The sequence below is a fragment of the Seriola lalandi genome, unplaced genomic scaffold (genome assembly GCF_002814215.2).
Source record: "Seriola lalandi dorsalis isolate HSWRI2012SDOR001 ecotype SW California unplaced genomic scaffold, Sedor1 jcf7180002054964, whole genome shotgun sequence".
Taxonomy (NCBI): domain Eukaryota; kingdom Metazoa; phylum Chordata; class Actinopteri; order Carangiformes; family Carangidae; genus Seriola; species Seriola lalandi.
The window spans coordinates 151,041-168,006 of NW_019525515.1; the positions used below are offsets into that span (position 1 = coordinate 151,041).

At 46.2% G+C, this 16,966-nt stretch overlaps 2 protein-coding genes and 1 long non-coding RNA gene across 3 annotated transcripts in view; 2 read left to right on the top strand and 1 right to left on the bottom strand.

The window, feature by feature from the left end:
- The window catches only part of LOC111646081 (disabled homolog 2-interacting protein-like), a 13,829-nt gene extending 7,916 nt beyond the window's left edge, over positions 1–5,913 (top strand). Inside the window, exons 10-18 of the mRNA XM_087170849.1 lie at positions 1–74; positions 280–371; positions 463–930; positions 1,517–1,797; positions 2,102–2,215; positions 2,999–3,121; positions 3,233–3,312; positions 4,397–4,484; positions 4,748–5,913. The exon at positions 1–74 is cut by the window's left edge and continues 192 nt beyond it. Coding sequence (XP_087026975.1) covers positions 1–74; positions 280–371; positions 463–930; positions 1,517–1,797; positions 2,102–2,215; positions 2,999–3,121; positions 3,233–3,312; positions 4,397–4,484; positions 4,748–4,918 — 1,491 coding nt within the window. The 3' untranslated portion in view covers positions 4,919–5,913. The remainder of the gene's footprint in view (positions 75–279; positions 372–462; positions 931–1,516; positions 1,798–2,101; positions 2,216–2,998; positions 3,122–3,232; positions 3,313–4,396; positions 4,485–4,747) is intronic.
- A 147-nt stretch (positions 5,914–6,060) lies between these two features.
- Positions 6,061–13,816, bottom strand: LOC111646092 (gelsolin-like). Its single transcript, XM_023395491.2, has 19 exons — positions 13,711–13,816; positions 12,280–12,480; positions 11,482–11,636; positions 10,638–10,799; positions 9,504–9,563; positions 9,336–9,425; positions 8,976–9,065; positions 8,769–8,901; positions 8,529–8,617; positions 8,328–8,456; positions 8,156–8,242; positions 7,929–8,062; positions 7,732–7,822; positions 7,485–7,655; positions 6,946–7,120; positions 6,744–6,865; positions 6,587–6,664; positions 6,426–6,486; positions 6,061–6,295 (listed from the first exon to the last, which is right to left on the bottom strand). The coding sequence occupies exons 2-19, from the start codon at positions 12,470–12,472 to the stop codon at positions 6,132–6,134; spliced, it is 2,184 nt and encodes a 727-aa protein (XP_023251259.1). The 5' UTR covers positions 12,473–12,480; positions 13,711–13,816; the 3' UTR covers positions 6,061–6,131.
- On the top strand, positions 13,190–14,345 carry LOC147817405 (uncharacterized). The gene is made up of 2 exons (XR_015436403.1): positions 13,190–13,496; positions 13,614–14,345. It is a non-coding gene; the product is annotated as an uncharacterized LOC147817405 (long non-coding RNA).
- The last annotated feature ends 2,621 nt before the right edge of the window (positions 14,346–16,966 follow it).

Below are 16,966 nucleotides of genomic sequence, written 5' to 3' on the forward strand. Positions count from 1 at the left end.
CCCCCCCTCTCCCCCCCCCTGGCCACCTGTAATCCCTCCATTGGCCTGCAGGGCAGCGTTGGACTGGACGGAGGGTTAGCATTGTGTTTCTGTTAGCATTAGCATCCAGTACTCACATATCAATCAAAAGGTGGGGATGGGGGGGTGCTAACTGGGGTGTTACTTTGTGGTTGCTATGGTGACAAAGGGCAGCATTCTCTGATAAAAAAACACTTACTTCCTGCTAATTAAGTGATCAATAATGTGTGTGTGTGTGTGTGTGTGTGTGTGTGTGTTTAGTTTGGTGGACTTCACCAGACTTCCGTCTCCGACTCCAGAAAACAAAGACTTGTTTTTTGTCACCAAAGGATCCAGCCTGCAGCCTGCATCAGGTGACCTTTGACCTATGTTCTTTATCCAATCAACTTCTTTATCTCCTGACCTCACTCTGTGACCTTTGACCTCTGATGTCACTTCCTGTAGGCCTGCAGGGCTCTCCAGCTCCGAGCTCTTCCTACTCAGAGCCAAATGAGAACGAGGCAGGATTTGAAATTACCAATGGGGGCAGGAGGGAGGGGCCAGAGTTGACCAGTGAGAACCGCAGTCTGTCTCTGGTCGATCTGCAGGACTGCTCCCCTAGCGACGGCCTCGACGACAGCCAATGGCAGCGCAGAACGGGGCTCCTCCCCCTCTCCTTCCAGAACCCGGTGTATCACATGACCACCACGTCTCCTCGGCAACCACAGCAGCAGACAGACACCACGCCCTCAGACGGCTCAGTGGGGTCGCAGGGAAACGCAGATGACAGGATTGCCATGGCAACCAAACCGGCGTTTCTTACCCAGATGTCTGTGGGGCTGGGAGGAGGGGAGAGGACGTCGGCCATGTCAAGCAGCAGCAGTGGAGAAGAATACTCGAGACGAGCTCTGTCTCTGACTGAGACTCTGACAGGTACAAGAATATCATCTTATTATATACATGTATATGGTATTATATAACTTTAATATAATTAAATAATATACATTTATATAATAATATTCTATATCTTTAATATATAGATTTAATATTCTGTAACTTAAATATATAACTTTAATATTCTATAACTTTAATATAGTATATATCTTTAATATTTTATCATTTTAATATATAACTAATATTCTATAACTTCAATATATAAATTTAATAATTTATAACTTTAATATACAACTTTAATATTCTATAACTTTAATATATTACTTCAATATTATATAACTTTTTATATAACTTTAATATACAACTTTATTGTTCTATAACTCAAATATAAAACTTTAATATTCTATAACTTTAATATTCTATAACTTTAATATTCTATAACTTTAATATACAACTTTAATATTCTATAACTTTATTATTCTATAACTTTAATATTCTATAACTTTAATATACAATTTTAATATTATATTACTTTAATATATAAGTTTAATATTATATAACTTTAAGCCCTGCAACCTTTACCAATATCTGTTTTAATTGTTTTCTTTTTCCCTGTCCCTCTCAGGTAGCTCCGTCCCCTCTCGTCAGACCTCCTCAGGTCCTCAGAGACGCATTGATCAGCCCCCTCCCCCCAACTCTGCTCCCCCGGGACCTCCTCGAGGCCGGACGCCTCCCAGCATGCTTGGCGGCGGCAGCAGCGGGGGCACGGCCTACCCTCCCCGCCCTGCCTCTGGCAGCATGATGTCATCAAGCCCCGATTGGCCGAGCAGTGGTCAGTCGCGGCTCAGACAGACGTCATCGTCATCTAAAGGAGACAGCCCCGAGAAACAACGGCCTGCTGCTAAGGTAACCAGGCTGTTACCGTGGTAACCTGTCAGTCTACACTCTGAGGGCAAGAACTGTAAATCACCTAGAACCCGTAGCAGCAGGTGTGGTCTGAAATTAAACGGACCAATCACAGGATGAGATCTGATCATCTGTGTTTGTGATGTCATCAGTCACATGACCCATCTAATACAGGAGGGTAGTCCAATTTTCACTGCATGTTCATGTTGCTATGGTGACGACATTGGTGTGTGTGTGTGTGTGTGTGTGTGTGTGTGTGTGTGCGTGTGTGTGTGTGTGTGTGTGTGTGTGTGTGTGTGTCCAGGCTCCCTCTCCTTGTGCATTGGATCGTACTGCAGCCTGGCTGCTCAACATGAACTCCGCCTCCTCCTATGGTGAGACGGAGGACGATCGCCATGACGACCCCCTCATCGAGAAGGTAAGAGAGGTGTGTGTGTCTCTGACTGTGTGTGTGTTTGTCACTGACTCTGTGTGTGTGTGTGTGTGTATGTGTCTCTCTGACTCTGTGTGTGTGTGTGTGTGTGTGTATGTGTATGTCTGACTGTGTGTGTGTGTGTGTGTTTGTGTGTGTGTGTGTCTCTCTGACTCTGTGTGTGTGTGTGTGTCTCTGACTCTGTGTGTGTGTGTGTCTCTGACTCTGTGTGTGTGTGTGTCTCTCTGACTGTGTGTATGTGTCTCTCTCTCTGACTCTGTGTGTGTGTGTGTCTCTCTCTCTCTGACTCTGTGTGTGTGTGTGTGTGTGTGTCTCTCTCTGACTCTGTGTGTGTGTGTGTCTCTCTCTCTGACTCTGTGTGTGTGTCTCTCTCTGACTCTGTGTGTGTGTGTGTGTATGTCTGACTGTGTGTGTGTGTCTCTGACTCTGTGTGTGTGTGTGTGTGTGTGTGTCTCTCTCTCTGACTCTGTGTGTGTATGTATGTGTGTGTGTCTCTCTCTGACTCTGTGTGTGTGTGTGTGTGTGTGTCTCTGACTCTGTGTGTGTGTGTGTGTGTGTGTGTTTGTGTGTGTGTGTATGTATGTCTGACTGTGTGTGTGTGTGTGTGTGTGTGTCTCTCTGACTCTGTGTGTGTGTGTGTGTGTATGTCTGACTGTGTGTGTATGTGTGTGCGTGTCTCTGACTGTGTGTGTGTGTGTGTGTGTGTGTGTGTGTGTGTCTCTCTGACTCTGTGTGTGTGTGTGTGTGTGTGTGTGTGTGTGTGTGTAGTACCAGCAGGAGATTGCGTTGCTGCAGGAGAAGCTGCGAGTGTCGTCTCTGCGTCAGGAGGAGTGTGAAGCTCGTCTGATGGTTCAGGATCAACAAAACCAACGAATGCTGCAGGAGTACCAGGTCAGACCACACCTGCTGTACCTGACTCACCTGTACAGACACTCTGCTCATGACACGGTCACATGACATGGTCACATGACACAGCTGGACCAATAGGAGTGTTTTTTTCAGGCTCGGCTGGAGGACACAGAGAGCAGACTGAGGAGACTGCAGGATGACAAAGACCTGCAGATGAACAGCATCATCAGCAGGTTTGACCACCTGTCTGTGTGTACACCTGTCTGTCTGAACACCTGTCTGTGTGTACACCTGTCTGAACACCTGTCTGTGTGTACACCTGTCTGTTTGAACACCTGTTTGTGTGAACACCTGTCTGTGTGTACACCTGTCTGTCTGACCACCTGTCTGTGTGTACACTTGTCCGTCTGAACACCTGTCTGTGTGTACACCTGTCCGTCTGAACACCTGTCTGTGTGTACACCTGTCCGTCTGAACACCTGTCTGTGTGTACACCTGTCTGTCTGAACACCTGTCTGTGTGTACACCTGTCTCTGTGTACACCTGTCTGAACACCTGTCTCTGTGTACACCTTTCTGTCTGAACACCAAATCTAGACACCTGTCTGGGTGTACACCTGTCTGTCTTAACACCTGTCTGTGTACATCTGTCTGAACACCTGTCTGTGTGTACACTTGTCTGTCTGAACAACTGTCTGTGTGTACTCCTGTCTGTCTGAACACCAAATCTGAACACCTGTCTGTCTGAACACCTGTCTGTGTACCCCTGTCTGAACACCTGTCTGTCTGTACGCCTGTCTGTCTGAACACCTGTCTGTGTGTACACCTCTCTGTCCGTACCACCTGTCTGTCTGAACACCTGTCTGTCTTTACCACCTGTCTGTCTGAACACCTGTCTCTCTGTACACCTGTCTGTCTTAAAACCTGTCCTTATGTACACAACTGTCTGTCTGAACACCGAATCTGAACACCTGTCTTTCTGTACACCTGTCTGTCTGAACACCTGTCTGTCTGTATGCCTGTCTGAACACCTGTCTGTCTGTACGCCTGTCTGTCGGAACACCAATCTGTCTGTACACCTGTCTTTCTGTACACCTGTCTGTCTGAACACCTGTCTGTCTGTATGCCTGTCTGTCTGAACACCTGTCTGTCTGTACACCTGTCTGTCTGAACACCTGTCTGTCTGTACACCTGTCTGTCTGAACACTTGTCTGTCTGTACGCCTGTCTGTCTGAACACCTGTCTGTCTGTACACCTGTCTGTCTGAGCACCTGTGTACCTGTGTGTCAGTTACCTGTTTGTCTGAACACCTGTGCAGGTTGATGGCGGTGGAGGAGGAGCTGAAGAAGGATCACTCTGACATGCAGGCTGTGGTCGATTCCAAACAAAAGATCATAGAGGCACAGGTACCTGTCTTTCTTCCTATCTGTTTACCTGTTTAGCCTCTCACCTGTCTCTCTCTCACCTGTGTGTCTCACCTGTCTCCCTCATTTATCTGTCTGTCCCTCACATGTCTCTCTCTCACCCGTCCGCCTCACCTTCCTGTCTCACCTGTCTCTCTTTCACTTGCCTGTCTCCCACCTGCCTGTCTCATCTGTCTCTCTCTCACTTGCCTGTCTCTCACCTGTCTGTCTCTCACCTGTCTCTTTCTCACCTGTCTGTCTCTCAGGAGAAGAGGATAGCGAGTCTCGATGCAGCGAACACTCGCCTGATGGCGGCTCTGACACAACTGAAGGAGAGGTATGCTGTGACATCACAGAGGAACGGCCTGTCTCCAAGCAACACATCGTCTCTGCAGATCACAGAGAACGGAGAGTTCCGCAACTCTGGCAACTGCTAGGCAACCTGCTGCTGAGCTCTGATTGGCCGTGGCTCATTGAGCGGGAGGGGCTGAACTGCTGGCAGCAAGATGAAGTCATCGACCAGGCTTTTTAAAAAATCAACCAATCACAGCCGTCGTAGTTTCCATAGACCTGTCAATCAACCCTCCTACAGCCACAGATCTGACCTCTGACTAGACTCCGCCCATGTTGCTAGGTTACCCCTCAGTTCCTGTTTTGTTTTGCATGTTTTCTCTTTGAACATCTTCCGATGTCTGACATCATATCCTGTTTCCTTTTGATACTTCCTGTTAAGAGATGGAAACTTCCACCAACAAAACTGAACACATCATCTGGAACAACCCCACCTGTGTATGGCTCTGGTCCAATCACACTGACTCTTTCCATGTATGGCTTCAGTCCTACTGGACCAACTTTGGCTGTATATGGCTCTTGTCTAATTGGACTACACTCATCCATATATGGTTCTGTTTTAATCTGATAAACTGGAACAACTCCAGCTGTATATGGCTCTGGTGTGACTAAGCTCAGAACTGTTTATCTGTTTTTAGGTTCTTTATCTTCAGATGGTGATTTAAAGGAGCAGCCCAACAGTCAGATCAGCTTCATGTCTGTACAGAGACAGATTAGCCTAGCTTAGCACAAAGACTGGAAGCAGAGGGAAACTGTTGAACTGTAGTTGACCCTCCAGACAGTTAGAGGTTAGTTTGTGTTGTTTCAGAGAATTCTACTGATTTTAGTGTAAACATCAGATTTAATTGTAAAACAGTAAAAACTCTTTAAATTGTGATGAATAGTTTGTGAACACACACACACATCTGCTGTCCTGTATAAACTCGGCTGTTCTCTACTGAACTCTACTGGACTCTAAGGTTCTTTGCTGGACTCTGTTATACTGTATTCATGAGAAATGTTTTGTTTGTTTCCTCTTGCTGTTATTTATCAACATCAGTATTTATAAAGAGATGCTCCAATAAACTATTACACTATCCAACTGTTGCTATAGCGATGAGTGACAGGAGACACCGTGGCAACAAGCAACACACACACACACACACACACACACACACACACACACACACACACACACACACACACACCAGGTATGGTCAGTGCTGCTTCACACAGAGACAGACAGGTGTGCAGGCAGACAGCTTTTATTTATTGCAGCAGTGAGACCCACAGCTCTTTATCTCTAAACAGGAAGTGATGTCACATGTTCTCCATGAGGCGCTCCAGCGGGTCGACTTTCCAATACTCGTGGTTCCAGCCCAGGAACCAGCCGGTAAAGGTCGGCGGTTCGAACCCCTGCTTCACCATCACTGTGGGGGTGCGAGGGTCTCTGGAGGACGGGTCGCTCTCTATGTACTGGACAGCTGCACAGGAAACACAGTTAGCCCTTAGCATCCTGGACCACCTGGACCAGGTTCAGTCTCAGGTACCTGTGACCAGGTAGTTGTGTGTTTGATCAGGTGATGCTGGGTTCACACTTCCTGTATGTCTCACCTGACACCGCCGCCTCCGTCTTCTCCTGCTCATGAGCCTTGTGTCCGATCCAAACAAACACCTGCAGGAGGAAAAAGGAAGTGAGGGGTTGTAGCAGGAAAGGAGACTAGGATGCCACAGGGGCAGGACCTGTAACCATGGTGACAGCGGGAGAGACTTACCTGGTCCCAGGTATCCAAGATCATGACATCATCAGGAGCAAGGTCATCCTGCGTCAGCTCACCTGGAACCTCCTCCATCTGAACACAGAGAGAGATAGTGACTGTGTGGCCTGACCATGTGACCTGATCATGTGACCACGTGACCAGCCTGACATACCAGGAAGTTGCCAGTCTTGTTGGAGCAGGCGAACAGACGAGGAGGATGAGCCTCCATCTCATTCTCCATCCGGGGCAAGCGACAGTAGTCTTCCTGCCCTCCCAACGCATCCCAAAATGCATCTGTACACAAACACACAGTCAGGTAGGGTGGACTTCAGCTGGTTTGAATGTTGAGACTCCCTCATCACTCCCCCCCTCACCTTCCTCCTCCCCCTCCTCAAGTGGAGCAGGTGTCACCTGCAGGATCCCGGCCAGGTGTTCAGCTCCCTGGACCTCCGCGGAGCTGCTCCTGCGGCCTCTCCAGGTCCACGATCCAGAGGAGGACACCAGCAGGAACACGTCACTGGAGTTCAGACTGGAGGAGGACGGATCCACCTGAAGACGACAGAGGAGACACACTGGTCTAACTGGTCTAACTGGACCAACTGGACTGACCGGTCTAACTGGACCGACTGGTCTAACTGGACCGACCGGTCTGACTGGACCGACTGGTCTAACTGGTCTAACTGGACCAACTGGACCGACTGGTCTAACTGGACCGACCGGTCTAACTGGTCTGACTGGACCGACCGGTCTAACTGGTCTGACTGAACCGACCGGTCTAACTGGACCGACTGGTCTAACTGGACTGACTGGACCGACTGGTCTAACTGGACTGACTGGTCTGGATCAGATCCATTATATAAACCTGATCCCTGTCTGATCAGGACTCAGTCTCTGACTCTGGTTTCTCTCTCACCTCCACAGCTCTGGTGTCTCTCGCTGGATTCGCTCGAACCTGGAACAAGCGTGTATTTGCCGCCTCTGATTGGCCACCTTCTCTGGAAGTCCCACCTTTGTACACCACCATTGGCTGGCCCCCGAACAGGCTCATGACGTGGGCGGGCTCTTTTCCCTGAACCACTCGCACCTGCAGACAGGTAACAGTGAGGTCTGTAAGACTGGAGGTTTCTACAGATCTGGGTCCAGAGTCCAGAGTCCAGTACCTGAACAGCACCGCCTCCCAGCTCATCATCCATCTGGACAGCCAAGATGGCCGACGCTCCAACCTCATCCTGGCTAGACTCCGCCCCCTGCCTGTAAACACGGATCCTTGTTATTGTTGCTGTAGCAGGAAGCGAACACCAGGTGGAGCTCAGAGTCACAACACGTGTGTTAGAACACGTGTGACATGACGTCTCACCACATGTAGACAATGTGTCCGTCTCTGTCTCCATGGTGATACTGGTACAGTATGATGTAACTGTCTCCTCCATAGAACTGACCAAAGACTGACAGGTCCACCAGAACTTTCTCTGACCCCTCAACACGCCACACCTGAGACAGACAGGTAGACAAGTCAGACAAATAGGTAAAGAGACAGGCAGGCCAGAAAGACAGGTGAAGAGAGACAGACAACACCCTCCTCACCTGCTTCTCTCCGTCTCCTCTGTCCACCATACCGTGCTGCGCTGCCATGGCGTCTGATTGGTGGAGCTTCGACACGTCAAACGGCACCTGTCCAATCAGAGGAGTTAGGACTGGTTTGGTCGGGTCTGGGTCTGGAACACTTTGGTCCTGGACTGGACCTTGTTTGGTTTACCTTCTTGATCTTTGCTATCTGATTGGACACATAGGCCTTTCCCATGCCAACGGTGTCGTCAGGATCCGTCCAGTCCTTAAAGTATTGTTTGAAGAGAGGAGTCTCCCCGTGTTCAGGAAGGACCTGGACCTGAGGGGACAGAGTCAGGGGTGTGTGTGTGTGTGTGTGTGTGTGTGTGTGTGTGTGTGTGTGTTTGTTTACCTGTGTGTGTGCTGGGTAGTTCATCTTGTGGATGAACTGCTCTGAAGTTTTCAGAACAGCATGGCGCTCCTCAGCGTTCGAATCCTTACCTACACACACACACACACACACACACACACACACACACACACACACACATGCACTTTATAATGACTCTCAGGTGACTGTCCACATTGATCAGGTTACAGATTTCAGCTCCTCAGTCTGAACTGGTGTGAGAGAAGAGATGAAACTTTGAACCTTTCCAGACGAAGATGTGTCCGTTGGCTCCGTTGTCGAGGATGAAACACTCGCTGGGCTGCAAAGCATCCTGGGAAAAGGGGTTGTGCTCTGCTACCATGGTAACTTCTATGTCCCCATCTGTATTCGACACCTGAGAGACAGACAGGTGAAGACTTCCTGCTGCACAACAACAACAAGTCCTAAGGTGAGAGACACCTGCCTCACCTTGTAGAGCTGAGCCTGCTTCCTGTTGGAGGCATCCATCATGGTGTCGTCACTGTGAGCTTCAGGAAGCTCCGGCTTCTCCCCGAGGACCTGAGGTCAGGGGTCAGGGGTCAGAGGTCATGGACTCATTGATCAAAGGTCTGTCACATCAACCAGACAGTTACTTCTTCCTCCATGTTTCTGTGCAGACGACTTTCTGACGTTCACTTCAGTTTTCCCAGGAGGAAACTGTCATATTCCGACCACACATGAACGCAGCACAGACCTGCCTCACATTAACACACTGCAGTACAGTACAATACTCTCACTGTAGTATTCATAGTATCAGTATGTTTTTGTCAGGTCATGTGACGTCATCACCTCCAGCATCCTGTCTGGCTCCGCCCCTTCATCACAGATCAGCAGCTTGGCCCGCCCACACCGCTCATCGTCACGGATACCCTTAGACACCTGTCAAATAACCAATCAATCAGTCATGCATGATGTCACTCAATAATGATGATTTCAGGGGGTGATGTCACCACTCACCATGGTGGCCTTCAGCTTCTCAAAGTGGTTACTATGGGAACCAGACCACTGGATGATTTCCTGTAAAAAGAAAGAGACAGGTTCAGAGCTGTCTGTCTGATGGCCTGTCTCACTTCCTGTGTCACCTCTCTCTACCTGTGTCTCTCAACCCATCTCACCTCCGTCTACCTGTCTCACTTCTCTACCTGTGTCACCTCTCTCTCTACCTGTCTCACCTCACTTCCTGTCTCACCTCTCTCTACCTGTGTCTCTCTACCCATCTCACCTCTGTCTACCTGTCTCACTTCTCTACCTGTGTCACCTCTCTCTACCTGTCTCACCGGTCTACCTGTTTCACCTCACTACCTGTCTCACCTCTCTCTACCTGTGTCTCTCTACCCATCTCACCTCCGTCTACCTGTCTCACTTCTCTACCTGTGTCACCTCTCTCTACCTGTCTCACCTCACTCTCTACCTGTCTCACTTCTCTACCTGTGTCACCTCTCTCTACCTGTCTCGCCGGTCTACCTGTTTCACCTCACTACCTGTCTCACCTCTCTCTACCTGTGTCTCTCTACCCATCTCACCTCTCTCTACCTGTCTCACCGGTCTACCTGTTTCACCTCACTACCTGTCTCACCTCTCTCTACCTGTGTCTCTCTACCCATCTCACCTCCGTCTACCTGTCTCACTTCTCTACCTGTGTCACCTCTCTCTACCTGTCTCACCTCACTCTCTACCTGTCTCACCTCACTTCCGGTGTCACCTCTCTCTCTACCTGTCTCACCTCACTTCCTGTCTCACCTTTCTCTACCTGTGTCTCTACCCATCTCACCTCCGTCTACCTGTCTCACTTCTCTACCTATGTCACCTCTCTCTACCTGTCTCACCTCACTCTCTACCTGTCTCACTTCTCTACCTGTGTCACCTCTCTCTACCTGTTTCACCTCTCTCTTCCTGTTTCACCTCTCTCTACCTGTCTCACTTCACTCTCTACCTGTCTCACTTCTCTACCTGTGTCACCTCTGTCTACCTGTCTCACCTCTCTCTCTACCCGTCTCACCTATCTCTACCTGTGTTTCTCTACCGGTCTCACCTCCCTGTACCTGTCTCACCTCTCTACCTGTTTCACTTCTTTCTACCTGTCTGTCTCACCTCTCCCAGGTCCAGGATGAAACTGTCGCCCTGGTTGAAACTCTCCCACGTGACAGGAACCTCTGTTGCCCTGACGACGTGTCGACCTTTGACCTGCAGCAGCCTCTGAACATCCACGTCATTGGTCACCACATGATTGAACCCTGAGGCCACACCCCCTTTCTGGGAAGAAACAAGAAGTGATGTCATCAATGCCAAAAACAGATCTTTAAGTCAACTCAGGAAAATGTGTATCTTTACTGCAGTATCAGTAGTACTCAGTACTCTCAGTATCAGTTGTACTCTCAGTACTCTCAGTATCAGTAGTACTCTCAGTACTCTCATTATCAGTAGTACCCTCAGTATCAGTAGTACTCTCAGTACTCTCATTATCAGTAGTACTGACAGTATCAGTAGTACTCTCAGTACTCTCATTATCAGTAGTACTCTCATTATCAGTAGTACTCTCAGTACTCTCATTATCAGTAGTACCCTCAGTATCAGTAGTACTCTCAGTACTCTCATTATCAGTAGTACCCTCAGTATCAGTAGTACTCTCAGTACTCTCATTATCAGTAGTACCCTCAGTATCAGTTGTACTCTCAGTACTCTCAGTATCAGTAGTACTCACAGTATCAGTAGTACTCTCAGTACTCTCATTATCAGTAGTACTCTCATTATCAGTAGTACTCTCAGTATCAGTTGTACTCTCAGAACTGATAATAAGTAAACAATACATCAATAAATAAATAAACAGACCATCAGACAAATGTCAGAGTAGAAACTAAGCAATTACACAGAAAAGGTTCAGAGTTCAAATGTAAGAAAGGTACTACAGTACTGGGAGTTCTGGTCTTGTAGTTACCATGTACTTGAGCCCTGTTTTGAAGTATCCGGTGAAGGTACTGGACTCATGGCCCTGGACTTCACGGTACTGGACTGGCCCCCCCTGCAGGAACTCGTCCATCTGAACTGCAAAGATGGCCGCTGCTCCGCTCTCATCCTGAGAACATTCTGTACCTGCAGACCAACCAGCCAATCACAGAGCAACATCAGAGTCACACCTGTGTCAACGTTCAGGCCATTATACTACTATCAGTGTTAGAGAACAGGAAGTGTACCGGTCTGAGACTGAAGACGTCCCTCAGGGTTCAGCCCTGGGTCCACTTCTGTTCATCATTTATATTAATTTCTATTCATTTGTATTTATTTATATTGATTTATATTGATTTATATTCACTGCAGGTGTAGTACTTATTGCGGCTTTCAAGTACCTAAAAAAGTCGCTTGTGAGGCAGAATAGGTCCTGTATATTTGTGTGACACGCTGCTGCTGTTCCAGAGAAGTTTCGGAGGTTTTAATGACACAATCGGATAATACAGCGGCTTTACACGCGCCATTTGATGTTAAATGTGGACACTTGGCGAACGTGTATCAAAGCAAACAAAAGAACAAAAGCGATAATGCAAAGCGGTCAACAAAAATTACGTGCAGGTGAAGCAGGTTCTGATATAACCTACCAGCTGTCAACGACGGTGCTCATGTGACCCCAAACACTGCATATCCCCATGGCAACAAGACAAAACTAATCAAACACAGAATAACCGATCAGAACCAATATATGGCTCCTACAGTAGTATTAGTACATGATGTATTGCAGTACCTTGCCAGTAGTGCAGGTCATACTGCAGGGATCCTCTGCGGGTCTCGGTGCTGTGGAGAACCAGGTAAGCATCTCCGCTGTAGAACCCTCCGTACAGACTGTCAGGTACAGGAACCAGCTCCATGTTCTCCACCCGCCACACCTGAAGCCCCGCCTTCTGACCGGCATGTTCAAACTCTGGGTGGAACACCATGATGTCACCTGTAGGGGCAGGACCGCAGAAAAACACCTGAACACAATTATGTTGCCTGCAGGGGGCGGAGCCACACAACACCGGACCGTGTCAGGTGTGTTCAATGTTTCTTTGTTTCTTTTGGTGTCAATAAAGTTTTGTTTAAAAAGAAACAAAAAGGTCAGTCAGTCACCTGTAGCTTTACCTCTTGGTTTTCAGTCTGTAGGAAACCATCTGTTATCTACATGTTCAGTATTTGGTATTAACATGTTGTGTTTCTGCTGTACTGTTCATCTTCCTGCTGTTACACTGCAAATGTCCTCAATGTGGGAAGAAGACAGGATTATCTATCTTGCCTTATTTCTCCTTTTCTTATTTATATTATCTTTCCTTTTCTTTGTTCTCCTTTCTTTTCTTTTCTTATTTTATCTTTTCTTTCTTTTCTTATCTTTTCTTTTCCCAAATGATGTGTTTATTCTTTACAGACCAAAATAAAAGAGCGAAGTGATTGTTGTGTATCACGTCTTCAGAGAGACCTCCTCTCCTCACACCTCTAATACCTGAACGTGTCTCAGTGGCTGTGACTGAACACCTGATCTTCACTTATTAAATACAAGTAGAACTGAGAAGCTTCACCGAAGAGTCTCACGAACCTCACTGTGAGTCTCTGTCTGATGAGTGAATGTAAATGTTGTAATCTGTAACAGCCTCAGGGACAAATAGCAGAGTGACTCATCTTCTCCAACACAAACATCTTTGCTGCAGCTCAGAGATGCAGGAAGTGACTCTGCCCTCCCGGACGGACGGACGGACGGACGGACGGATAGATAGACGGACAGACGGACAGACGGACAGACAGACAGACAGACAGACAGACAGACAGACAGACAGACAGACAGACAGACAGACAGACAGGTCGAAGCTGTTTCACATTTAAACTGCTTAAAGAGGAAGCAGCTTCACAGACGTTCAAAAACTCCACAGTAAACGCCTCATTGGGGACTGGAACAGCTCTAGGATCAGATTCATAAAGTCCACAGTGAAGGTGTGAAACTTAGCTGCTGTTCACACATGAGTTATTGATGAGAGGATGAACAGAAACTAATGACGCCATGATGAAGATGATGAAGACTAAAAACAGTTTTTAAACTGTTTGTTTCAGAGTCTGACCCAGTCTGGACCTGAACATGGACCTGGACCTGAACATGGACCTGGACTCACAAAAACACAGACGGATGTTAAGTAAAGAGGAAACTCACCGTCAGTGTTTGTCGGACGTCGTTCAGCTGGATGGAAACTGCTGCAGACAAACGAAGGCTGAGCTCCACCTGAGACTGACTGACTGTGAGGGAGGGGCTGCAGGTAACCTTACCTGTACAACCCCCTCACTTCCTCCTGTGTGCAGCTGAGCAGACACACCCAGCTGATCCACACCCAGACTGAACACCAGCTGCTGCTTCCTTTGTGGTTTCATGAGTCATTGTTCAGAAGACTTTCAACAAACTTTTCTGTTTCTGTTCAGATTTTTTATTTTCTACTTAGTTTCTATCAGTGAGACTGTTGTAAACAGTGTGTGTGTGTGTGTGTGCGCGTGTGTGTGCACTTGTGCTTGTGTGTGTGTGTGGGAAACGAGATGGTGAAGATCTGTTGGACACATGCAAACTCTCTGTCAGTCAATACAGGAATGGTCGTTACTATGACGACTGTGTGATGTGAAGTGATTAGACAGAGGAACTAAAGTTACATATGACATCAGTGTTGACCAAGATGTGTTTATTTGTTTAATTCACAGGGGGACATGAGAGTTATGACACGTGTTCTAACTTTTGATGTCTTTATTTATTTTTACTGTTTACGAGGAAGAATGCATAAATTAAATACATTCAGGGGTCTAGTTTGTTCTGGTCTGGGTGTGGTGAACATGCCCCCACCCCTACACACACACACACACACATATATATATATATATATATATATATATATAGACAGAAACACACAAACACCATCTCTATGATTTTGATTAACCTTCAAAATAATTTTTTATCACTTAAGGTAGGCTAAATAACAGAAACACCTCAGTATAATGTAATATACACTACATCCTCCACAGTGATCAATTGAATCAACAACTGTCTAAAACTATTTTAATAATAAATTGCCAACTGAGTATATTAGTAATTATTAGGTGTATGCTCAGGCTCCAAAGTGCCTAACTACGATTAATTGGTTGATTTCGTTGCTGTTCTCAGCTGGGAACTGATATATCTGGTAACCTAAAGATGTTCTTTCATTTTTATAGTTTTATCATATATTATTATTATCACCCTGTAACATGTTTTACCCCTCCATCCTCATTTTCAAATGTAACACAATAACACGTTTACTCAGAAACATTTTAACTGACTTACTTTGTTCTTTTATCTGAGAACATTTTTACACAGTGGTTTACTTCTACTGATGTTGTTCCACTAATACTAGTGACGCTGTTCACATGTTGATGTGCTGACGTCAGTGTGGTGTCCCATCGCCAGTCAGTTTATTGCTGCTCTGTCTGAACACAGTTAATGTTGCTGTTTTCTTCATCACAGAGTCTAACTGCTGCACATTTAAACTTACACTAGTTCTGCTCCAGCACCCAGAGCTCTCTACTCCTTTTAGCAACTCTCACTAACTCAGCAGTTGTTTACATGCTGTTCAGATCTGCTAGTTGCTTTAGCTTAGCAGTCTCCCTCTCTCTCGCTCGCTCAGTGTAGTGTTGTTGTAACTTCACTGTAGGGGATGTGGTATTTACTACGTCTTCAGCAAAGTCTGCTGTCTTTAGGCACAGCTTCACTCGTTAACCAGAGCTAACTGCTATCCCTGAAAATTTTCTTCAAAAGAAGTCAGACAAACTCTTTTAAATCCCACAATTTGCAACCTTCATTGACAATTTTTATATCAAGAATGTAGAGATTTTCTGTCCTATATCACCCAGTTTTGGTCTCTTTCTTATCTTTAATGGTTTTCGAGGAAATCCATCTTACTTTTTTGATATTCACCTTTAAAACAAGAGTCTCAACCAGGTAAAAAGAACTTACTAGAGGTTCTGTTGGGCAGCTCTACCGCTACACTCAAAAAACACACACATACACACACATACACACACACACACATATATATATTGACAGAAACACACAAACAATGTCTGTACGATTTTGATTAACCTTCAAAATAAGTCTTAACATGGTAAGAAGAAATTATTGGCTCTGTTGTACAAAACCTTATGCAATTTATACTGCCAAACACAGAAGCACAGACACTTTCAAAATAAGAATCCCAAAAAGTTAACAGGTGAGGTTGGTCAAATAAGTCCGATCTTAGAAGCGATCGTCTATATGGGGATATAGTGGTATAGCTTTATTGCAAGGCAACTTCTGTTGGTCATGTACATGTGTGTGTACATGTACATGTGTGTGTACATGTCTTGCTGTGGTTGTGGGGACACATTTGTGTTTGAAACCATCAGTGTGAGGTTATTGTGGCCAGTTTCGACAACTTGAAAAGGCTTTCTGAGAGACACCTGCAGTGACTGAGGTCAGTGTCAGGATGAGTCTCTACAACATGAATGAAACTGAAAGTAACGTCCTTTGTGCAGATTGAAATGTGAAGTCTGAAATTCACGAACCTTGCAGCAGGCACATTCAAAATTTCTCCAGGAATTTTCTTGTATATTTTACTGTATTATTTGATCTTATTGATGCACTCACAGAGTGATCTCCTGTGTTTACATTCTGTTGGATCATTTCATCCCTGAAGATGCATCATATTAATGGAAAATAACTAATAACTCCATACTCAAAAGTATTTACTGCATCATCAACTTTTCTTGATCACTAATTTATCTTTTTAATCATTGTTAATAATTGTATTGTACATCACGTGCTTTGGAAACATTATCATAATTAATTAATTAATTAATTAATTTCTTTTAATCATTAACGCTGCTGCTCTGACTCTATTTTCATTTAACGTCCTGAGAAGTCTTTGTTTTGTTAACGAAGCTCTTATTTTGAAGATCGAATTCATCCGGACTGCGTTTTGTTTTGAAACTGGACCCCGGAAGTGAACTGACACTGTGTTGTTGACAGAGCGGTCAGCTGTTAGTTAACTTGTGAAAATGTCGCAGTAAACCTGTAACTGATAGACAACTGACCGGGTTTAGTCCAGGTTAACGGACAATCGGGGGGTTTTGGTGGGAGAATGGAGACGTTCAGTAAGCTAACCAGCATGCTCCTGCACGCGCTGGAGACGGTGAGTTAGCCCAGTTAGATCAGTTAGCTTCTGTTAGCTTGTTAGCTTCTGTTAGCTTGCTCTGTGTAAAAAGTTTAAGTTAGTTTGTGACGTGGAGGACGGAGCGGGAAAAGACCGTCCGTGTGTCCGGGTCCCTCTCTCTCCGTGTCTAAGTCTCTTTGAGTCTCTGTCTGTCTGTCTCTCTCTGTTTCTCTCTGTCTCTCTCTCTGTCTGAGTCTCTGTGTC